The 25,977-nt window shown below is 36.6% G+C and overlaps 1 protein-coding gene across 1 annotated transcript in view; it reads right to left on the bottom strand.

The window, feature by feature from the left end:
* Positions 1-20,062, bottom strand: part of mapk1 (mitogen-activated protein kinase 1) — a 36,260-nt gene extending 16,198 nt beyond the window's left edge. The window contains exon 1 of the mRNA XM_062417026.1: positions 19,505-20,062. Within this exon, the coding sequence (XP_062273010.1) occupies positions 19,505-19,650 (146 nt within the window). The 5' untranslated portion in view covers positions 19,651-20,062. The remainder of the gene's footprint in view (positions 1-19,504) is intronic.
* Positions 20,063-25,977: the final 5,915 nt, after the last annotated feature.

Raw genomic sequence — 25,977 nt, 5'->3', positions numbered from 1 at the left:
GAGAGAGAAACCATTCTAGGTACAGACATGTCCACTGCTGAATTTCTGGCTCTTTTCAGTGCCTTAATGGCTGTTTTCAACTTTCTCACGCTCGCTAGGAGCTGGAGATATTTTGAAATTCCCACACTGGCGTTTAAACTTGTGCTTCACATTGCCAAGTTTGACTCTAAGAAATTGTTTTTGTCACAAAAAAGCATTTTTGTTAAAACCTAAAAAAAGGAGGGAAAGCTTTCTGGGTGTTGCCTTCGAGCAGTGTGACTAATACATTTCTGTCATTTTACTCATTTTTAAGCTACATGAAATCATTGTGTTTAAGATGATTAATCCACAGCAATGGTTTTTTTTTTTGTCCAGTGGGTATTTAAACTAGAGCCAGACCGATATATCGATCAGCTGATATTAATCGGCCGATATTGGTCCATCCCAGATATATCAGTATCGGCGTATATGTTGTCCGATATGCCCTGAAAATGTATATATTTAAATTTATATAAGCAGCATTTTATGTGTATTTGACCCTTTTTCTTAATTCAAATTAAATATATATGTACATATGATTTTTGTAATAAATGTTTCATAATTTATAGGAATTTATAATTAATAAATTGCCAGTAAAGTTTACTGTTTCAGTGCACTAATGTCATTTTATACCAGGGGTATGTCAAACACATGGCCCCCCAGTCAAGGGGTCCGATCGTGAATTAAAATGAGTCTGACACTCCTGTTTAATACAATAAAGTTAATTAAACTATAAAAGATAACAGTCTCCTTTGTAACAAGTATTTGATAACCGCATTGCCAAAAAGAAAAGTGCATTTTACAGCTGATATATCAATATAGGAATTTTTCAATTCCCCAATATTGGCTCCAAAAATCCAGTATCAGTCAGGCCCTAATTTAAACTTCAGTTCACAGGTACTGATGCATTAAAACTGTGTCAAATTCACGAGATGCTGCCAAGAAACTCAAATGTCCACGATTTCTAGTTCGGTCTTGAACAATGTGCCTTTAGAAAATGAAAGACTGCTGAACACGTCTCTTCATCAGGGTAAGAAATTGAGAAAATGTGCCAAAATAACCATTTCCCTTCCCTACTCGAGCTGCATCGTTTACATCCAGCCGATAGTGATTTTATATTTTATTTCTGCCACATCACAAACAAGAGAAATGACTGAAAAACACCCACATAAAGTACAACAGAATAAGAATAAGAGTTGCTATAGTGACGGGGGTGTAGGGACTAAAATGTAAACACAAGTGTGCCAGTCTTCTGTGAAGGAAATATGAGTGACCTTCCTTTCCACTTGTGTGAGAGGAATGTGTGTGTATATATATATGTCTGTGTGTGTGTGTGTGTGTGTGTGTGTGTGGGAGGAAACAGTTCTCCATGTAACTGTTCTCCACTCGTAGATACCGTCGTGTACAGAGCAGCAGGGAGCTACAAGACTTATTCATCAAAGCTAACATCTGATCCGGGGCAGAGACGCTTTGGCACAGACGAGCCTTCAGATTTATTTATTTATTTATTTATTTTAGAGAGAGAGCAACAGTCAATGGTTGCAGCCTCCACTAATTTTTTGACACAGCAAAATAATCTCACACATGATGTAAACACACAAACAGAGAATATCTCCACAATACTAGGATGCATCGAAGTGTACAATTAATTCTGTTAAATTGAAAAGGTTCGAGATTAATGTGTAAAAGAGGAGCTGACGCAAAGAACCTGTGGATGTGTGTGTGTGTGAATCCTAATGAATGTTAAATATGAGTCTAATTTGGCAATAATATCAAATGACAATAATATCGTTTATCGCGATTATTTCTGAGACAATATATCGTCCAACAAAATTAATTCTCGTGACGGGCCTGTGATTATATTCATTATGAATTAATCTATCAATATTGTTTTTTTCTATAAAAGTCTATAAAAACACCAGAATATTGTTAAATTAAAAGGATTACAATCACAATTTCCCAAGAGCCACGTTGTCATCTTGAAATTGCTTGTGAGACATGACATGACAGAAAATGAAACCAAAGCTGCAGATACATTCATTCATTTTATGTCCTATGTGAGTATAATAATAACTCTCTGGTTTGCAGGAAAATCCTTTAAAACAAAAACATTTTATCTAAAAATGCACCGGACGTTGCAAAATGGGCCTTGAATGGAGTTGAGTAAAGGTCAAGGATGGGTTAAGGTCTTAGCTGACTTTCTTACTCCACACTACATTTCATCATGTTTACTGAGGCAAGCCCTTCAGTTCCTTGTCAGTTTGTCCAGCCTTGTAAAAGCAGGACGTTTGAGGAAGTACAAAGTACAGAGAGTCGGGTGTATAGTATCAGTATGTTCTCCCAGGTTTACTACGAGTGTCCCGACATGCTCGACGTTATCAGTGATCTCTTAAGTTCTGAGAAGCTCTCGGGGCTTTCATGGATTTTTGAACTTGAGAGCTACAACTTCCTTCATCAAAAGGGGTTTTTGATTTGTACTGAATGTGAATGTGAGACGTCTGGGAGCAGAGCACACATGGCTCAGCGATCACAGCCAGCTGATGGCGACACCTGTCTCACACGGCTGACTGTAACTCCTCAGTGTTTTCTAGCTTAGCCCAACAACACTGAGCTACAAACAACTTGTTAATAAGTCAACGGACAGAATTAATTGGTCATAATCTAGGTAATTCATTAATCTTTTAAGCTATTTGTATGAAGAAAATGCCCAAAATTCACAAGCTCAAGCTTCTCAAATGTGGATTTAGTCTTAAAAAGCTTTTGATTCTTGATCGTACAAAAGCCCAAAAGAACATTGAAACATGTTTTTCTTGCTGTAATCATTCCTAATGTTCATACTGACCATTTAATACATTCTTTCATAATGCACTTACAATGTAAGCGATGCAGGAAAAAATCCACAGTCCTCCTTCTTTGCAAAATAAAGTATTTAAAAGTTTATCTGAAGCTAATATGAAGCTTCAGTTTAGTCAAGATGAGTCAAATCAAGTAGATATCTTTCAACGTTACAGTGTTCTTAGAGCCAAAGTCCCTCTTTTTGTTACTATACTTCCACCACAGCTCAACAGGGAAACACTAAGAGGGAATTTGATGCTAAAAAGACTGTAAATGTGTCAGATACCACTTGATATGACTCACTCAGACTGCTGGAGCCTCGTATTAGCTTCGCGTCTACTTTTAAATGCATTTTTGCAGAAAATGGATTTTGGCCCTATCACTTACATTTAAAGCACATTTAAAGAGGATCAGTGTGAACAGGAGGAATGATTACAGTGAGGAAAACCTCTTTCAGTGTTCATGTGAGCATCTGACTGCAGTTTTAAGACAAAGTTGAAATATTCTGAACCTGTCGTTTAAACTTTGGAAAATTGGGGCATTTTTAACCATTTAATGAATCAGCAGATTTATCAAAAATGAGAATAATCTGAATTTGCAGCCCTAGCTGAAGCTTCAAATCTCAGTTAATTCCACTTGTCCATAAACAGGCCTAGAGTCCTAACCTTTGATACTTACATTTAGCTCCAAAAGGGATCTTATTTTACATCTTTGAAGACACCTTTACTAACCTAACTAGTGTCACTGGCTTAAGGTACCAGTCTTTCTCATAATTGAACTACTTTTCTTATCTCAATAAAAGATGCTGAGGTCGATAAGAGCTGTATTTGAGGTCTCAAAACATGCAACAGTGCATTTAAAGAGAGAGACAATCTGCTCTGAGCTGCCTGTTTCCTCTGCGTCTGTACCGCTGTCTGAGCATGCTCAGTGCCCAGGAAGGAGCACACAGAGAGGAGGGGAGGAGGGGAGGGGAGAGGAGGAGTGGGGTCTCTGTTTCCAAGGAGATGGGAATACAAGGCTTTATACTGCAACCGCTGTGTTATGCAATCAGGCTGTTACCATGCCGACGTTCAAGGGGTTGGGTTGAAGGAAGAAGAAGAAGAAGAGGGGGTAAAAAAGCTCAACATGCTTCAGGGCAACGCATACCGAAAAAACGTCCAGATATGTACGTCTGCGCACAAAGGAGGTCGACATCACAGAGTCCTACAGTTTATAAAGGGCTTTAAAGGCAACACGAGCTGAAGAGACACTTAGATAGTGTGCTGATAGACAGTCATAGCAGCCAAACACATTGACATCATATTAGTTTATCTAAATTAATAGTAGTAATTCTAAGTAGTAAATCTAATGTGACACCAAATCACAGCAGATTATAGATCACGTCAATGATTGATATATTTTAGTGGGTTTTAAAGCCGGTGAGTCTCATTATTTCAGATATTATCATCATGTTTGAGATCTAAACTAATGATAAAGTGAACATATGAATCAAACTCAATTAGGGGTTAATGTTTGAAAGATTTTATACATGGTTTTTTGCAGCTTCTGTCCATGTGTAAATGGTCAAGTTTCCATTCGTTTTTATGCTCCATCGTCAGAAAACGTATCTGCAAACTGCAACTATTAAGATGAATTATTTGATCTTTTAAGTCATTATTTAAGCAAAAGTGCAAAAAATGATCAGATTCTAACTTGAAGGTTAGCAGTGAAGGTTTGGTTGTTATCCTTTTTTGTGACAACTGTAGAAAGAATATTTGCTGGTGGAACAAAAAAGGACATTCGACCATGGGAATTTTTAAAAAATCTGGCATTTTATACGGCAAACAATTTAAAAAAGGACCTGAATTTACAACAGGTGCATTGGAGGAAGGTGCAACTTGGAAAACAGTGAGAAAAACTCCTGCAGCACTGTTTCCTTACTACTGGAATATTTATTAAATCACAAACGCAGCAGGAAAATAATTACCAAATGAATCAACAATGAAAATAGCTGCTTGGTAGTTGTTGTTTTTTTTCAAATTTATACTTAATGAAAGCTGCTTTAAACGTAAGCAGATTATAATTTACACTTTCTTTCCCATATTTCCACACCAATTATCAAGTTAATATCAAATAATGCTACTAAAATACATTTATACAATCACAGAGCTGCTAAATGTATTCTTTTAAAAATCGATATATGCGTTCAAGTCCTTATTCTGCAATTAATTTGTGCATCTGTCTTATTACCAGCCATTTCGAATCCTTAATCATTAGCTTTTCTCAGAGGTGTCGTTGTTAGTAAAGCATCAAGCTTCAATGATCATCACCTACAAGAGTTCATACAAATACGGTCAACTTAGCTGTTTGTGGAGGACATAAAAAAAACACACACACAAAATATAAACCAACTCTGTTTGTCACTTGGAGGGTTGATCCACTATCCCCTTTTACACATTTGGCTGTATCTCTCTTCTTTTTGGCTCATCATGACACACTTCCTGTTTCTGTGTAAACTAACCACAATAAGCAGGTTTGAGCAGGATGACTGTGAGAATTTAGTGTTCACGAGAAACTTTTTACCCATCCTTCGCATGACTGCATGATTTAAAAAAAATGGACTTATGTGTTATTATATATGATAAGCTGGCTCTGTGATGGATCTGGTGCCTCTCTGTTTCCCTGCTGTCTGTGTGTGCTCAGATAAGCTGGAGCCCTCCTCCACTACAAACACAAAGGACACTAAAAATATAAAACACAATAAAAAAAAAAATGGAGCACAGAGAACCATTTGCTTATATACAAATGTTCCCTTCATAGCAGAAAATGCTGCTGGTAATCCACTTCAGCTCACTTTCCTGGTCTCATTTTAGCATTTACTGTCTTAAGAAAAACACACCGCTACCTTAATTCTGTACTACACTAACAAGATTTATTCATTTATATCATTTAACACCATCAAGGGTTTCATTTTCACTAGGGAAATCCTCAGAAATGTGAATAATAACCAAAAACAGACTTTGAAGAAGTAAGTTTGAGGATGCAACTTCCCCCTCTTCTTACATTTCACAACAACTTTGGATATTATTTTAATGTAGATTCTCACTTCTTTTTTTTTTTAAGTGTTTTGTCACCGGCCTGAATTGGGCTTTATGTAACCATCAAAGGGAAAAGAGCAGAGGGGCTATATCAAGCAGTAAATGAGTGTAAATCCTGTTTATGTTAATGTCAGCTAATGAAACACACCATCACATCAGGATCCAGGTGGTTCACTGCTGCGTCTAAACCATGTCCACGAGCCACCATGGTCATACAAATATGTACACTACTAATATTCACTAACACTAGGGCATATCTGGTGTCTTTGCTTTCATTTATCTTCATTTTATTTGATTTATTTTGAATGTGAAGCACTTTGTGACTGTTGTCGGTGAAAGGTGATATATAAATAAACTTTGCTTTCTTGCTAGTTAGTTTGAAATAAGTTGATATTACTTACAAGGCTCAGTCGATTAATCGATTAGTTGATCAACAGAAAATGAATCTGCGTCTATTTCAATAACTGAATCATTCTTTGAGGTAAGTTTCAGCTGATAAAATGTGACGATTTAATGCATTTCTTCATCATACATGACAGTAAACTGAATAGATTTGAGTTTTTTAGACTGTTCTTTGCACCCTTTGACTCTGGGAAACCATAATGAGCCATTGTTGAGTTTTTACATTAAAAAAATGGGATCAAAATGTTATTTCCTGCCTGTTTTTTCGCCCCTACTGAACTAAGAACATACCAAACCATGACCTCGGAGCTACATACTGATCGGTGATTTTTGTGTATTGTTACATTCCTGCTTAAAAAGCTTAACAAAGATTCATAAACTCTTTCTGATAAATACGATTTCCTTTTGTGTGACTGTTTTGTCCGCTTTGAAGCACAGCAGTTCTCATAAATAACTCAGCTCACAATCATTCCTTCATTACTCTCTACCTCTAAAGAAAGCTGCCACTCCCTTATATTAACCGCTGTATGACTTCAAGCTCTCAGCACTGACCAAACACTCGGACCTCCATATCTCATGTTATGTTTGAGCTCGTTATCAGCAAGGTCGTATTACAGTAGATTAAAGTATAAAACCGGACGAGTCTCTACATTCAGCCACATTCAGATGGTGGAATTTTTTTACATGCGGCTAAATTCTGCCAATTAAATGAAGCACCCTCTTGTATCCCTGAATGATAATAACCAATTAACATAAGAGCTAATTGGAAAACCACTTTTTTATATACTAACAGTAATAAAAGTGCTATAATATAATAAAATACCAACCTGCAATGCAATTTAAACTGTGTCTGTATTACCTTTACTTGTGTTTATGACTCTTTTTATCTGCTATACAGTAATGTCTAATCCAATTAAAAGGTTACAACCACACTAAAATCAGCTTTAAGTTATTAATTAAAGTAGTTGATTGACAAGAAATTAACCTGCAATGATTGTGACTTTTGATTAATCATTACAGTTCTTATAATCGTGCAAAAACAACAACAAAAAACAGGCAAATATTATCTAGTTCCTGCTTCTCAGATGTTAAAATGTGAGAGTCTAAAACTAGAAGAGGAAACACTTCAAAGACTCCTTTCTAAAAATAGTGAATTATGTAAATTAAGTTTAACTTTTTGGGATGCTTTGCTGTGATAATAATAATAATAATAGTAATTTTATAAAAAGGGAAAATACCAGCAGATGAATCAATAATAAGAATAAAAATATTGAGAGAAGAGTGCAGCAGCTGTTCATCATCACTGCTGGGAAAAAAATCAGCTTACTGACGATCCATAAACAACCTGTTTATTAAACTGCGCTGCTGATTTATAACTTATGCCAGTAACTTGGAACATTAGCTGGAAGGACGGAAAGCTCTGCAGATCTTCAAAAGACTAAAGAAAAGTTTACAAAGAAACTATTTGTTTTATATGTAAATACTCGGCTCGTAAAGTCATTGCACAACGGACGAGGCTCGCTGACAAATGTGCACAAAAAAAACACCACGACGGTACGGAGGTCGGTCCTTGGAGAGTTCTGTGCCTGCATTAGCGCTACTTCACTTACAATATGAGTCAAACCTGCAGTGCTCATGATGCAGATGTGCTCGGTGCAACCTCAAATTCCTGCAGGCTTACTTTAATCTAGAACTGAGACCAAAAAGATTAAAGCTGACCGACCACTTCTGCAAATTTTTACTTGTGGCAAGTGGCCACAACACAAAAGACATCATATTTTATGCTCCAATGGAAGTAAAAAAAAAAAAGGGTTTGTGCTCATTTGAAATATGTGACAGCAGCATGCAACAGGAGTCTACTAATAAAATGCATCAGTGTGGACTGTAAAGCAATGAGCAGCGGCGTTTGTTGAAGCAGAAGTCGTGGAGGACTCGTCTTCTTCGGCAGCTGTAATCACCCCAAATTACACAAATGACATCTCCTTCTGAATTGCACAACAGGATTTCAGAGAGAGAGAGAGACTGTGTGTGTGTCAAGGCTCTCATTCTCTCCTTCCCTCCCTCCCTCCTTCCTCACCATTGGCTGTGGAGTGGTGGTACTGATGTCAGAGGCAGAGGGGTTGCCATGGAGACGGGCGCCACAGTGGCATTTCAAGAGGAAGGGCTCATGGCAAGCAAAAAACCCCCCCCAAAAAAACAACTAAGCAGAGCATCGGCACCAGCTGAGTTTTCGAGACGGGGTCAAGGAGTCAAGATCAAGATCAAGATCGCGAGGAGTCAAAACTCAACAAGAGGACGACGGGAATGGCGAAGGATGAAATGATTACCAAACGCTTAATTATCATAAACTGTGGCTGTGATTGGTGGAAGCTCTCAATATTTCTTTTAATACATGGTACTCTGAGGCAAAGACACATACTGTATTCTAGTTACTAGTTATTCAGATTAAAACAATGTATATAAAATGTCTGAGTACTTATTACAAGAGTATATGTAGATTTAATACATATGTAGCGACTTGATCTGTTCCTTTTTAATTGAAGATATGGTAAACATGTTGGGCTGAAAGTATAAGTCAATCATTTGTTTTGTTGATTGACAGAAAATGAATTGTCATACAACTAATCCATTATGAAAATAGTAAGTAGAAAGTTATATCAAAAAAATAACTTTCTTTTTAAAAATCCCTTTTTTGGTCATTTAAATCTTTGAATTTCAATCACTTGTCAAGTAAAACAATATCACCTTTGAACATTTCACACAATTTTTGCACTAAATTAATAACTGATTAATCAATTAGTGCAAAAATTGTGCCAATCGATCCATTAAAATGGGACCTGTTATGCTTTATAATGATATGAACAATGAGAACACATTATTCCAATTTTAACGACTTAACACTAGCTGCCCATTTGTTTTATAACTAATTTTAAGATTTGACTTATTACTTTTAAAGCCCTTTATGGTTTTTATCTGAACTGCTACACCCAAAGTGAAACATTTACTTAATTTTCACTGGCTAAATGGTGAGTTAATGCTCAAATTTTACCAGTCATAAAATTCATTACCTTTTTTTTTTTTCTTTTCACTGGTGAGTGAAGCTAATCTACCAACATTTAGCTGGTGTCTGGCGCTATTTGTGCCTCATCTACACCTTTACAAACCAGCGTGCAGCCTGGGATCCTCAAACAGGAACCTGCTTTAAGACTAAAGAGGACCAAAGCTGCTTTCTACATCAATATCTTCTTTTAAAATCACTTTTGAAGACTGGCTTTCTTTACAGTTATTATGCATATTCTTCCTCTTGAGCTTCAGTACTGTGCTTTGTTACATTACGCTCGGGTCTTGCTCCGCTCTATTTTTGGGTGTCAGTTAGACGGGTGTTTTTGCATGTTCGTCCCTGGTGTTTTGTTTGTGGTTTTTGAGTCAACCATAGCTCTGGATTTTGTTCCTCTTTTGCTCCTTGTGTCTCACTGTTTGTTCATAGTGAAGCACTTTGTAACACTGCTTTTGATAAGCGCGATACAAATGAACTATTATTATTTGGAACTAATTATAATAATACATACAGGCTGATGTCTGGTGGAGATAATGATGATGCTAACACACTGATGTTTAGCAGGTATATAGGTTTAACATGTTCACCCTCACAGTTTAGGATGTTGGCATGTTAAACTCTTCTAATTAGCACTAAACTCTAAACACTAGTTCCTTCTCAGACTGATGGGAATCTCATCAGTGCTTAAAAGTTTTTGGTCTTAAAGAAACTTTAAATGTTGACCTGATGATGGTGTTGGGAGAAAAGTCACAGCTAGGGCTGTCACGATAACTACTTTTATTGGACAATATATTGTCTCAGAAATAATAATGATAAACAATATTAATTTGAAAATGATTAAGGTCATGTCCATGTATCATACGATAAGTGAAGAGAAATGATGATGCTGATAATTACATTAATGTACGATAAGTCGATAATTATTGTGACAGGCCTAGTCACAGGATCCATGCTTGATGATAATCCATGAAAAGTTGTTGAGATATTTCAGCGTGGATCAAAGTGTTGAACCAACCAAATGACAGACATAAAAAGGTAAACATCTACGTTCTTTACAGTCAATCAACGCCTGCTGCATCTGTTAAAATTTGTGTAAAATCAACAATATACTAATTGCAAAAAGAAGGTTTCTCAGCAGCAGAAATGAAAGACCTTCCTGCTGTTTTTATTACTCCAACTTGACATGACTGTGGACAAAAAGGTGCAATCCGATCATCACATATCTTTTTAAAAACATAAAACTTTTTCTAAGCCACTTCAGCAGCATCCCCCCCCTCCACCATGATCTAACTGTTCATGTGGGCGAGTTGAAAACGCAGAGTATGCCAATATCATCATCATCATCATCACAGAACTGTAACACACAGCGATACAGTATCTTGTGATTGTGTAAGCAGGGCTGCGTGTACCAACCGAGGCTCGTGTGAAGAGGCTCGGCGCAGCGTCAATCTGTGCAGCCCTTTAGCTGCTGCTGGAAAGCCCTGACATGCAACTACCTCAACAAGAGGCTATTGAAAAAACAAAAATAGGCCTACTCTGAAAATGACACACACACACACACACACACACACACACACACACATACACACACACACGCTTCCCAGTCGAACTCCCTCTTTTCCACACAGTCAAACTACTTTTTTTTATAATGCAAGAATATCATAACACGGACTCAACACTTTGCAAAAGTACAAAAGAAAGTTCTGGCAATAAGTATGTTAGTCTAAAAACACTTTAAAAGACTAAAAGTAAAAAATGTTTATGTCTATAATGTCTCCCAAATGTTCCCAAGAAGCAGAACATAATACAACCACAGCTCTACTGACATCTTATGAGGTACTTATTAGAGCTGCTGAAAGCCAAAAAATAAGTAATATAAGTCTGTTTTTATTGGTTAACATACTAAAACTTTGCTGTCCAGAGCAGTAGTCAAGTCCAATTTTACTTGGAAAACATATACAACAACACCCAGTATCATGTTTCAGCCTCTTAGGAAGACAGATATGAGAAATCTTCCATTCTAAAATACACAGAGAACATAAGACTGTTAATAAAGATGGATTCATCAAGATGTGGTTTGCATTGGAGCTGGTTTGAAGTCCAGAGTTGCAGCTTATAGTCTGCGCCATCTTTGCCATTTGGACCCAGGACCTTCCAAATAAGTAGGGCTCTGGAAACCATCACTATCAACCTAACACTAGCTTACTGGGAACACTGAGCGATGCAGTTTTGGGGTCAACGTTAACTGCTTTATCTAGGTATCGCAATCTAGTGGCGTTTAATTTACCAAAATGTTGCGACAATTGACGAGCAAACTGTTACTAATCAACCTGCACAGCACGAGTCAAAGCTGCTGTAAGTCTTTAAATCTTATTTACAGTGCAATCATTTCTTAAATGGGCAACAGCAAACTTATTAGAGGGCCAGAATTTAGTAATTGAGACCATAATGACCTGTTGAAAAAGATCATTGACTTTGTACTCCTGGAGAAAAGTTGATGCTTTTTTGAATGGGAGTCATGCGGAGCCAGCATCTAGCAGCTATCAGCGGCAGTGATCTTAATAAAGGTATTCACGCTGACTCAGCATTAAAGTTGTGGTAGTTGCCGCTTCATTGATAACTGAAATCTAGTGTAACAAGATTTTGGCTCGATAAATCTACTCTGAGGAGTAATGACTAAACTACTGTAGAAAGCTGCAAAGGTAAGTTGCATTTGTGATGATTAACGCTTCAGAAGTGTTGGTCGCTGGTCAACACATCTAGATTTTTGCAAGATAACACATAACTTACATCAGAGTCATAGGTGTGTTACACCACACTGATCATGTGGTTCTGTTATCAACCCTAACCCTTAAATGGCAGTAACTCTGATCATTGATTGATTGTAAATGTTTGTTTTTATATGTACAAATGCCCACAATTCACTGCTGACAGCTTCCCAAATGTAAATATTTTCTGGTTTTCATCTTCTATTATACTAAACCAAATTATGGCTGCAACTAACAACTATTTTCATTCTTCATTCATTTGTATATTACTGTCTCTATTACTGTCTGCTTACGATCAAAGAGAAGATCATTTGAGAAGCTGGAACCAAAGAACTTGAACACTAGTCTCTAAAAAGTGACTCCAAACAATTATTGAATGATCAAAATAGCTGGCAATTAATTTAATAGTTGTCAACTAATCAATCAATCAGGTTTTCAACTGTTAGTCGGACAACACAAGCTATCTAAATACGTCACCCTGGGCTGTCAGATATTGTAATGGACATTTTTTCCACTATTTTAGGATTATTAATGACTGTCCGATCGATATTGATCACCACTCTAGCTCTCTACATGTCGTACACATTGATATGAACCACATCTTTCCAGTGATCGAACCCTAGGATCCGCTTAGTGTGTGATTTTCTGTGTGCTTAAAAGTAAGCGGAAATAATTCAGAGTAGCAGCAAAAGAGGACACAGACCAGAGAGATGAATGTTGTCATGGAAACGGTAAACAGGATCTTAGCTTCTGGCTTCAATGTGAATTTGTTAGTTGTTTTGGGCTGTTGTTTGATTTCATGTGAAAAAAAATGATCTCAACTCAAGGTGGCCCACTTGCTGGCTTTTTATTTTAGTCATCGTCTGTGCTTTTTTTTTTGTCTTTTTAATCACATATGCAATCTATCACTCATTGTTTGAGTGCTGGAATGAGCATCCATTTTTTATCTATGTCAATTTATGACTCAAGACACAAGCTGCAACAATTAGTCAATCAGCAGGAAGTTAAACGGCGACTATTTTGATAATAAATTAATCGTTTTGAGTCATAAAAAAGAAGCCTAAATGCTCATCCAGCTTTTTAAATGTGAATATTTTTTGGTTTCTTTAGTCCTCTATGATAGTAAACAGAATATTTTAAGGTTGTGGACTGTCTGTCAGGAGAAAACAAGACACTTTAGGTTGCATATTGGGCTTTGTGAAATGGTGATCGCCATCATCTAACATTTTATAGATGAATAAACTATTCGATTAACCGAGAAAAGAATAACTGTTTCCTACATTCCTACTCGAGGTGTGTTGAAGATCAATGACTTACAAAACTATTTTAAGAAGCAAATCCATCTCCACCTCTCTCCTAAAAACATGACCATGTACATATTTATGATCTTATTCTTTATGTTGTTTAAAATATCTCAATGTGAGATGTGTATTATAAATATCACAACATTCAGCCTAAAGGAAGCCGTTTACAACACCAATGCATGGCGTTGAACTCCTACAGTAGAAAGCATGATACAGAAGTAATGTCTTGATGATTTAAAAATATATTTCAGATGCAAACCCTGAGTGCAGACTGTGGAGTACAAAATGCACCACTTTCTCTGGCTGCTGCACATCAAAGAAACATGACCAACTGACTCAAAACCACAAGTTTCAAGACAGGAACGCAGCAAGACAAGTGCAATGAAGCCGAGGCTGACACATCACTCGCTCCGACTGCCTCCGAGGGGGAATGCAGGCAGGCACGCTAAAAATACAGACAAAACACACCAAAAGTAGAGAAGAAGAAGAAGAAGAAGAAGAAGAGGGATATATTATGTGAACATGAGTGACTGTTTGTGGAGCTCTTCCTGCTGGTATAAAAAGATGTTGATACAGCGATTTAATGCCCACAAGAAAATGATTAAAACTGACTTACAGGGCTAAAAATACAGGGGAATATTTTCTTAAAATTCACCTAACAGAAGCCCTCCTAAAAATAAAACAGGTCATCTAAATTCTCTCATGATCCACTTTATAAGTGAAAAAAGGGGGGCTTGTAAAAGAAAGAAAAGCTCACATTTACCGGACTAGTGACGTATTGGTAACCTGTTTTTTTCCACCAGCTGGGAGAATTTGGCATAACGGGGGGAACCAAAACAAATGTAATCTTAGTCAAGCATGGTGGTGGACCTGCCTGTGCCTGCTGCTGTAATTTATGATCTTTGATGCCGGGAAACTGAGAGATATCTAATTGAGCCTTTCTCTCTTTTACTCATAAATCAATGTCTTTTGGGGGTTTTTTTCCCCTCATTGGCTGGTTGAGATTCAAATGTGACACTGTTCCTTTGGAAGATGATCAAGAGTCATATAAAAAAAAAAAAAAAAAAAAGGTTTCCTAGCTCAAGGATCAACACACAACTTTTTAGCCATCGAGACGCCAACGCTTTGGTCTACAGTGAGATGAGGGGAGCGATAATAAAAGATGCTTCATATCAGAGGAAACTGGTAAAAAGGACAGCAAATTATTAAGGTCATTACACAGAAAATAACTGTATTTTATGTGTATGAGTTTCACATTATTACTGAAGCAGCTTTAAGAGTAACCGGAAAGAGAAAGAAGTGGTAGATAGCAGGTGCACGGATGATGCCCCCTCAGATATCTGAAATCAGGTGGGTTTAAAACTAAACAACCGTCACTCATACCCCACACAGAGGATCGACTTGGGTGGTCTTCCCAGGTTGATAAAATCCAAATTCCAGTTTAGTTTTTTCAATTAGGACGCACAACTGTGGTTTCATAATGCAGCCAGACCAGCGAAGCTTCAGCCCCCAGAAATGCTGCCAAGTATAAATATCACATCACTGATAACTGTCGACTCAAATCACTGCAGTGTCTCAAATCACATACTTCTGTACTAACTCTTAATAGTTTGAGTGCATAAGTGCGTTCACACTGTACCCAGATGGTGCACTCAAAACAGTCAAAAAGTTGAGTGTGTAACTATGGACGCTTCTCGCCCTTAACAGTCGCCATCTTGGCTGAGTACCAGAAGGGGAGGGACAACTTTTCAAACAGGAAATGGCGGCCAAGGACACTGTAACTACGGTGAACACCATACTGTTGTCACTTATAAGCGATCAGTCAGTTTATTGGGTTAACGCGACCCACCGATAACTAACTGCTATATCCAAAGCTTTACAACATATGTCAGGTGTGACGGGTGATGTTGGTGGGCGTGTAAATTCTCGACCTGTGGGAAACATTGTATGTTTTTATTTGTATTTAACTGTGTCTGCTACTCACAGCCCCCCCTCTCTTTTTGAAGTATTTGGTTCCTTCCAGCTAGAAAACTCTACGTAAATAACAGAGAAGCGTTAACTAACGTTAACTAATTAGCTGTGCCGGCAAGCTAACGGTGCTCGATTCCTTTAAAGGTATCAATACTCGAAATAAATCGATACCAAGTAGTATTGCAACGTCTCCTGTCAAACGATACCTGCAATCGATCTTTTTTGCACCCAGAGCTGGAAAATATGACTATGTATTTATGGACCTGCTCACAGCCAATCAACAGCAAGCGTTCTTTGATTTAATGCATCATGTGATTGGTCCACTGCCACAGCAGCTACACCCCGTCTGTGGTGGTGAAGTCGTGGTGAATTTGAGTTAGTGCTCTTAGCAGTTCAGCAGCCTAGATGCCACCTAAACGCTCTAAAGTGTGTCTACACTACACACCTGTTACACCGGATAATGTAATGGGTATCGAATGAAGTACTCAGCTGGTGTCTGTATCACTTTAAGGGTACTTTGAATGATACTGGTATTGTAATTTTTTAAACGATACCAACTAACGTTTAAAGCCTTTTCACTAACATTTTCTTGTTAAATATTGCTTTTAAATACACTACAGTGTTAGTAAGTGTCATTCAATTGTTGTCCTAGATAGTTACTGAGAGGTGGTCGAGGTTAGATCATAAGCAGATAACCCAAAGTCGACAATTACTGTCAACAACTTGGTTGGGTGTGAAAATTCACGTAGGCATTTTAAAACCATTTTCTCAGACAACGAAAAACAAAATCAACCACATGAAGCCCCTGATGGAAGAACAGATGAAGATAAGAGAGCAGCTTACAAAAACTGAAACAACAGAAAGTTCAAGGTGTAAAATGTCACAGTTCACAGAGCAGCCCACGCTGACTCACTAACAGGTGAAAGCCAAGAAAGAGAAACACCACGTCGATGAAGAACAGCGAAAAAAGAAAACCCCTTTAGCTTACCACAGCGCCATTAATTATCGGTTAATTGTTGCGCCTTTAAAAAACAAGAAGAGCTTTCTGTTTTCTTTGTGTGAGCAAAGTTTCAAGAAGAGGAGGAGAAAAGCATGGCATCTAAAATTACTGTCACCATGTCTGAACCTAATTATGCTCTTGCTGGCATGTTTAGTCAAATATTTTACTAATATTTTACTGGCTGTGTGCAGTCGAGCTCTTTAACGTTAAAAAGAAACCTACAGGTCATAATATTGTGTTATTTCTTTCATTGCAAACCAAGGAAAGCCAGTTCATTTTCATGCTTTAGATTCACACAATTGCAGCTGAAGGATGTACTACTGAGGCACTACCAGGATGTTATGTTTAATTATTTCCTGTTTTCTATTCATTCTTTCCCAAAAAAAATCATTATTTACTTCTTCATTTATTTAAAAACATCGATGTATAGCTGCCAGAGTTCGCTAAAACACTAAATTTGCACTTGAACTACCAGCACGAAAGCTGCGGTGCAAGCAAAATGAATTCATGACTGAATAAATAAAGTAAATTAATTAAAATATATATATAATTTTAATTGTTCAAAATGTTTTCAATCACTTTTAAGTCAGCTGAAGCAGTTTAGGAGATATTTATCCATCTGGGAGTCATGATGAAGTTCATTGAATGCTGCACAGAAGAAAAAATGCTTGTTATATCACTATATTAACAGGTATTACAGATGAATTTCTTGTTTATTTTGATTAATAAGTTATTATTTTTGTAGTGGACAATGCCAGAAATATTGACAAATGCACATTATAAGTTACCTGAATGTATTTTGCTGTGATTTTCAGTCAAAAACATAGAAACATATCACGTTTACAGTGATATAAAGCAGAAAAAACAGCAAATCTTCACTTTTAATCATCTGGAACCAGCAAATATTTGATATTTTACTCTTCAAACAACTTAAATGATTAATCAGCAATCAATATTGTGTTGTCAGAGCTGAATTATTAAAATAATTACGATTTTAATTGTGGTTATGTCATCCAGCTTCGAGCAAACCATCACTTTACAGCATCAAGCACTCACTCGTAAGTGTTATTGACTCTCTTTAAAGCTAAAGCAATCTCACAGACAACTCTTAGTCAACTGCACAACAAGGCTTTAATGGCAAAATCTATTTTATCTGGTCCGCTTGCCTTTAAGCCACCAGTATGTACTAGTCACCAGTAGTTGATCAAACTGTGTCTGTGTGCTTTTGCTGAGTTTTCCAGCGATGCTAAAACAACCTGCTGTGCCACCTCTCTTCTCTGTTAGGCTGGCTATGTGTCAAAATCTCAGAAAACTCAGCTCCTCTCACTACAGAAGAAAAGAAAAACACACAACTACACTGCTGTTGTTTGACACTAGGACAGTATATTATGTAATGTAGTACAGTGTGCACATTTAGGGTCAACTACATTTCCAAAGGCTGAAGAAACAACAAGACGATACACTGAAAATTATGGTTTTTTTCTTCTTTTAGGTCGATTATGATGATGTATACTACAAATTTACAATTACCTAAACTACAAAGTGCCATTTTAATGCAAGAACAGGGGATAAAAATCAACATACCTACAAATAAAATGGTGCATAAACTGACTTTTGAGTGGTTTATCTTCACTTAGATCACCGCTATATAATCACAGCATTGCATCAGGTTGAAAATACTACATCCAGATAATGTTGTGCTTATAAATTCCTTCATATACTGAATTTAACCTGCCTTCAGCATCAACTTCTTGAGCCAAACATTCAAGTAAAACCCCCTTGAGATACTCCTACAATACATTTTTACTAACTTATTATGCAGATATCACAAATTAAAATCTAGTGTATGGATACAAAGGGTCAGAATACATTACTGCTGATAATAAAAGAAGAAAAAAATGAGGTCTAGTAGTATGAGATTACTGTAAATTCACTATTGATTATGAGTGAAAAGCTCTATGTTATCTTAAAAACGGTTAAAAAAAAGGGGATTTTATATTAACATGGGAGACAGCAACCACCAAAATGCCAGTAAAAATCACTGTAAAATTAAAGTGGAGGCTTGCACCGAATCTTTTATATACAAAACTATGGAAATATTCTTCAAATTAAAACACATTTGATCATTTTAAATGCTTGTATGTTATGAAAAAGATGCCATAAAAGCTTATTACTAATTTGGGAGACAGAAGCCACCACAAAGTCTATTTAAACCACTGTAAATTTAAAGAGGAGGCTTGCACACCCCATTTTATATCCTAAGTTGTACAAATATTCTTGAAAATAAATCAAATTTTATCATTTTAAATCCTGTATGTTATGAACAAGATGCCATAAAAGCTTATTACTAATTTGGGAGACAGAAGCCACCACAAAGTCTGTATAAACCACAGTAAATTTAAAGAGGAGGCTTGCACACACCCTTTTATATCCCAAGCTGTACACATATTCTTGAAAGTAAAGCAAATTTGGTCATTTTAATTGCTGTAGTAACTTATCTGGGAGACAGAAACCACCACAATGTTCATAAAAAGGGACAGTAAATTTAAAGTGAGGGGGGTAGGGAGGGGGGATTGCACACACCCTTTTAGATCCAAGTTGAAATAACATTATAAAATAAACCAGAATTAGTCATTTTAAGTGCTGTATGCTATATTTAGAGACATATGATGACATAGAAACGTAATTAAAAGCAATTAAATGACATTCTGATACAAGTTTATAGTTGCTAAATAAGGTGCAATGACTCCTTGTTTGTGATCATTTCAATGCAAAAAATACAGAATATAACATATTTGAGTATAATAAATGAACAAATTGAGCCTTTTTTCCCCCACTTCATTTCACTGACATCAGGTTGACACTGTTGCTCAGCTAAGTTGCTCAATTGTTACAGTAAAATATACAAGTTAGCTCATGTTAAATGGGGTCCAAATTGAAAAAAAAGAGGGTTTAAACTCTTGCAATCATTATGCAACATGTGTGCAGAAGCATATACAAGAGCTAGGGTGGGTAAAAAAAAAAAGAAAGAAAGAGAGAGAGAGAGAGAGTCTTCGAGGTAACAGACTTACCACACCATCCCGTAGGCTCCCTCCCCGATGTAGGAGAGGTTGCTGTACCGAGGGCCGACGTCGAAGGCCTGCCCGCGGACGAGCTCCGTCCCCGGCACGGGGCTGGGGCCGCAGCCTGCAGGAGCAGACACAGCAGCTGTCGCCATTATGAGCTACTATGTTTCTTTTTCTTCTTCTTCTTTTTTTTCTTTTTTTCTTTTTCTTATAATTTTTTTTTTTGTTAAATGCTATTTTATAAATGGTAACAAATAAATACTAGCAGCTACTTTTAAATAAATAAAAAAAAAGAAAGCGAGAGATGTTTGTGTGAATAATATCCGTCGTCGCTGTGACTTCTTTCTGCAGAGTTTACGGTGCACCGGAGGCCTTTCGGGACGTGTGGAGTGATTTTTTCTTTTTCCGTTAACGTGCTTTCAGAGCGACCACACCGCTGCTGCTGAGCTGACGCAGGCAGGAGCTGCAGGAAATAAAGGAGGGTGGTCATGTGATCTGCTGTTTTCTTTTTTTTCTTTTTTTCTTTCCCTTTCCCTTTTTTTCTTTTTTTTTCTTTTTGTAAATGTTGTTTTGGATGACTAGTGTTGCCTTCAGGTACTGCTGCTTCCATTCACAGTAGCAGTGATGTGTTTCAGTCTTTACCAGTGATGGAAAGTTATTAAGTACATTTATTCAAAATGCTGTACTTAAAGGACAAGTTCACAATTTTCAAGTATGTCTTAAACTGCAAGCAACATCAGTCAGGTGCATATAAGCTCTGAAGGATGTTTTCCTCACTGTAATTATTCCTCCTGTTTATATTGGCTATTAGGGCTGTGTATCGGTACTCAATACCTTTAAGGTATCGGCCGAAATAAATCGATACCAAGTAATATCGAAACGTCTCCCGTCACCGATACCTGCAATCCATCCTTTTTGCACCCAGAGATAGAAAATATGACTATTTGTATTGACTTGCTCACAGCCAATCAATGCAAGAGTTCCTCAGTTACTAAATATTAATAATTTGAAGACTTTCAAGAGGTATTTGTGTAAAAATCAAATCACTTCGATGTGGAGGAGTGGCAGTATTTTATGCAATTTAATGATTACTATTCACATGATAGATATCGAATGAAGTACTCAGTTAGTAACGGTATACCTTTAAGGGTACTTATATTAAAAGATCCCCTTCAAATGTGCTTTCAATGTAAGTGATTTTTTTAAATGTTGTTTGGATGACTAGTGTTGCCTTCAGGTACTGCTGCTTCCACTCAGTGGCACAATCAAAGAGTAGCAGTGATGTTTTTGAGTCTTTACCAGTGGTGGAAAGTAACTAAGCAGCCTACATTTATTCAATTACTGTACTTAAAGGACAAGTTCACAATTTCCAAGGCTATCATAAAACAACAGTCAAGAGGCCAGATTAACATTTAAAGCTGTTTTTCTTGCTGTAATCATTCCTCCCGTTGGGGACAAAATCCACAGTCCTCCTCCTATGCAACAAATGTATATAAAAGTTTATCTGAAGCTAATATGAAGCTTCAGTCGTCCAAATGAGTTAAATCAAGTTTTCTATGTTTCAACGTTACAGTCTTTTTAGTGCCATAGTCCCGGTTTTTGTTACTATACTTCCACCATAGCTCAAGAGGGAAATACAAAGAGGGAATTTGATGCTAATAAGACTGTAAATGTGGCAGATATTCACTTGATATGACTAACTTAATATGACTAGTGAAGCCTCATGTAAGCTTCACATGAACGTTTAAATGTATTTTGTGGAAACACTGTGGATTTTGGGCCCCATCACTTACATTTGAAGATGATCTTTTAATAAACACAGTTAGTTAGTGCAAAAATGCATTTAAAAGTTGATGTGAAGCTTATATGAGGCTTCTGCAGTCTGAGTTACTCATATCAAGTGGATATCTGCCACATTGTTTAGCATCAAATTCCCTCGTTGTTTTTCCTCAGACAGTATTTCACTGTTGAGCTAAAAGGGATTTTGGCTCTAAAAAGACTGAAATGTGGAACAAGTCTGTCTTAAAACAACAGTCAGGTACCCAAATGAACATTGAGATTGTTTTTACTTGCCATAATTCCTTCATTCCTCGTCTTCATACTGACCATGAGAAGATCTCTTCATTATGCATTTACAGCAGGATTATTAAATGAGCTAGACTCTGTTTTTTATTGTCCTTTTAATACAATACTTAAATAAGATACAAATATATAGACATGCAAACAAATAGATTTTTTAATACAGATATGAAGCACAAAGCCTGAGGAACAAAATTCACTTTTATAATAAACTTAAAGATTGTAGCATTCCTCTTCTCTCCTCTGCTAATTGATGCACAATTCATATGAATTCTTGACCATAAAACATGTTACCTAAACCACATAGATGTCTATATATATTGTTAAGATCAGTGTTTTCTTTTGATTTTGATTGTGCATCACCAGGAGATGTGTTGTTATAGTGTTTATGTTTAATATATATTATAGAGCCATGTGGATTTGGTGGTGGCCTGAAGTGTGAAGTGTAATCAAGCACTTATTACTGACATGTTTATATCCTCTTTTTTTATCCATTATGTCTTTAATGTGTCTCATTGTATGTTTTATGAGTATTGTCTGTTGTTTTAATGTATTATCAGCCACTGGGTTCACACAATTTTGTTGTACTGCTGTGCAATGAAAATAAAGGCATTGAATTGAATTGAAATTAAATGAAATGAATTAAACTGAATTGAATTGAATTGAATTGAATTGAATTGAATTGAATTGAATATAGCACTTTTCAGACAGGTTAATGTGGTTTAAAGTGCTTCTCAGTTGATTGATAAGCTGATAATAAAACAGAAAAAGTGTAGACCGAGGACAACATAAAGAAAAGGAACACAATTTGAGACCAATGCGACATGAGAGAAAAAAAGAATAATACAAATGTAAATAAAAAGACTTAGATTATAAAAATCTAAGTCCAACTGACAGAGTTTGTTTATTTTAGAAAAAAGAATGAGCGGAACACTGATGTTCTGGAAGTGATGACATCATAATGGACGAGTTCCACATGAATCTCATATAGACTCTCTAGAAGTTCTAATTTCATTTCCAAACCAACCAAACAACAGTATAGAGGTAAGACCGCTCTGTTCCTTGTAAAGAATAAAACAGCTTTTTATCATGGATATTTCTGTTTGATAGACATGTATGGTGTTGAGAAAGAAGGGAGTTAATTTTTACTGCATTATTGTGTCAAGAAAATTACATTTTTCATTAGTTACATGCAATAAAACATGGGTGTATTTTACTGATTTTCCTAATCTGGAAGTGCAAGTTTACTTACTTTGTGTTTTGTGTGATTATATTTTGTAAACGTAGTTTTTCATGTTGCTGAAATTGTATGTGTGGATGGCATTTGTATTTTTTCTTTGCACTTCAGAAAAAAAGGTTTTGGGTTGTTGATCTCAAAGTTTTCTCATCATGTTACAGAAAAAGCTTATCTTGAGCTGATTGTATGCTTTGCTTTCATTGTAGAACTAAAATGCTTGCTCCCTTTTAATGATGTTTTTATTATCATCATCATTATAATAATTATTATTATTGCACCTTAAAAAAAAAGAAAACGCCCTGTGTTTTTTTGTGTCTGCAGTTCGACATACGTCATTGAGTATTTTATCGTTAGAAGCATGAGTAATTCCAGTTGTGCGAGACCTTGGTCTCCAGGAGATATCAACATGGAGAGAGAAAGACCGGAGCCAGAGCGGCAAAGGAAGAAAGGACTGGTCCAGACCCTTGTCCAGGACTGGGCCAGTAGAAAGGAGAGGGAAAGATTGGCCTTTGAACAGACAGAAAGACAGGAACAGGAGAAGAATGACAAGATCAGGAAGGGGACGAGGAGAGAAGCATGGACCATGACAAAGGAAGAGAGGGAAAGAGAGATGGAAGAGAAGCCAAGAAACGGGATGGTCCAGTTCTTGGTCAAGAAGTTTTCCAAGAGAAAGGATGAGAGCAAAAGAGAAAGTCAGGTACAGGAGGATGAGAAGAAAAGTGAAAGAGATGAAGTGAAAGACAGAAAGAGAGAGGAGAAGATAAAGAGAGAGATGGATAGAAAGGAGAGGAAGGAGTTGAAAAAGAAAGAGAAAGCGCAGTTAAAGCAAGAGAAAAAGGAAAAGAAGGAGTTTGAAAAGCAGTTAAAGGAGGAGAGAAAACAGCAGAAGAAGGAGGAAAAAGAAGAGCTTAAGAGAGAGAAAGAGGAACAAAAAAGACAAAAGAAAAGTGCACAGAAGGAAGCAGAAGAGAAAAAAGAGGGAATAGCAAGCCAGGAGAGAGATGGAGAGGAGGGGGTGGGGGAGAGCAGCAGTCACATCCCCAGCGCCAGATCCCAGAAGGAGTTTATCGGACTCGGTGGTAAGAGAGTCGACTTTTATACTTTAACATAAAATTACACACAAGCATCCATTACAAGTATGTACTATTACTTAACTGTGGATATATGATCACTTTTACATCTGTTATGATGTTAAGATTTGAATATTTGAATTTAACTCTTACTGTTCATATTCTGACTCACAATTAGTCTCTACACCAATTCACATTCATCAGTCATTAATACATGTTATCCATGTAATCCTTAATGAAGCTGTCAGAGATCAAGCAGAGTGTATTTTATTTATTTATGGAATAAAAAAGGCATTCACAATCACTATTTTATGGTCCAGGAAAACATTTTATAGCATATGAAATACACAACATGTTTGAATGGTGTTTTTAATTTTTTTACATTTGTATGCACAAAAATATGTATCAGATGCACAAAATTATGCATTTTATTTCCATTTTCTATAGTGTGGGCCGCATTTGTAAAAGTAACGCTAAAAGAAATGTGTGCATGTTATTTTTACAACTCTCAAATGTAAAAATTGGTTAAATTTGACTCTGAACGGTATGTAAGGGTTAACAAAGCAACTTAATTCACTTTAGTTACTCGCATAAGCTGTTAAAGGACAGGTTCACAATTTTTCAAGTCTATCCTAAAACAACAGCCAGGTGCCCAATTGAAAAATGATTTGTGTTTTTCTTGTTGTAATCATTCATTTTGACCATTAGAAGATCCCTTCATAATCCTGTTTTAAAAGTTTAATTTCAAAGTTTATCTGAAGTAAATATGAATCTCACTTTGTGCCACTGTAACAAGCTGGGGAGGGGTGCAGGTGTACATCTGACTCTAGACTTACCTTTCCAATACTTTTAGTTGCAGGCATAAGTATTCTAGAGCACAATAAGTCAGAGATCGAGTGGGCTGTGAGGAACCAGCTGTGGAGGTTGCAGCAAGGAGTAGACTACGAGAAAGTGAAGGAACTGGAGAGGCAAAGACTCAAGAGAGAAAAAAAAGAAAAGAAGAGGCAAGAAAAAGAGGTGAAGAACATCTCAAAGGTACGCAATAACAAATCACTTTGGACCACGGTACAAAATGTATTTAGGTCAAAGAATCGCGTTCACCCCGAAATATAGGAATGTCGCATAACACAAAAGTAACTAAGCAACCACTTAAAAATGCCCCGGCAACCGTCTGATAACACCCTTGGCACACCTTCAACAACTGTTATTAACATTATATATTGTCCTACATTAAAATAACCTTAACTAATGTAAACCTAACCTAACATAACTTGACGTAACCTAACCTAACCTGTCCTAACCTTAACAGGCTATCTCAACCTAACTTGATTGCAAACATGTCAGTTGTGACAAAACTGAAGTAAAGTAATTGAAAGTCTTTTCCAAATGCTTCATAACAATGTACATTTCAGCTTTAAAAACCCTTGAATTCAGTTACAATGTCAAATTGTGTTTGCATTGTCCTACTCTCACTTGATCGAACCACATTGCCTGATTTAATAGCATAAAACATATTCAGAAAAAAAATGTCAGATGTGTTAAACACCTTTACCTAATCTAGCTCACCCTTACCTAACAAAGCTAACCACCTTATTCTAAGAAAAAGGGGAGTAATATGTTGTAACATATTATTATGTGATTTAAACCTTATGTTACCCTAATGCAGCTGAGCCTAATCTAACCTAACACATCCAGGCCTGTGCAGATGTGGACACATGAAGGGACTCACAGACTTGTGACTGAGTGCCACAACCATAGAAAAGAAACATTTCTCCACAATTGATACTGTACAGTCATGCAGCACCACCAACATAATTGATACAGTGTGTTTGATATGGATTAAATATTGAATTAAATGAAATCGAACAGAACTGAAATCCACCTAATGGTTCAGTGAGGTTGTTGCAATTGCATATTATTATTCCTCACATTATTTGCACTTTTGTGAAATATTATGGTTTTTCTTCAGCTGTAAATGTGGATTTTAAAATATATATTTAAGCTTCAGCTTTTAAATAAAGCTGCAGGAGTGTCCTTAAAGGCACCAGTTGTCCAGCACTGTCTAATAAAATCAAATAAATATGGTGGAATTT

The sequence above is a fragment of the Scomber scombrus genome, chromosome 4, assembly GCF_963691925.1.
Source record: "Scomber scombrus chromosome 4, fScoSco1.1, whole genome shotgun sequence".
Taxonomy (NCBI): Eukaryota; Metazoa; Chordata; class Actinopteri; order Scombriformes; family Scombridae; genus Scomber; species Scomber scombrus.
The sequence above is the reverse complement of the archived record's forward strand: the minus strand, read 5'-3'. Positions and strand labels throughout refer to the sequence as shown.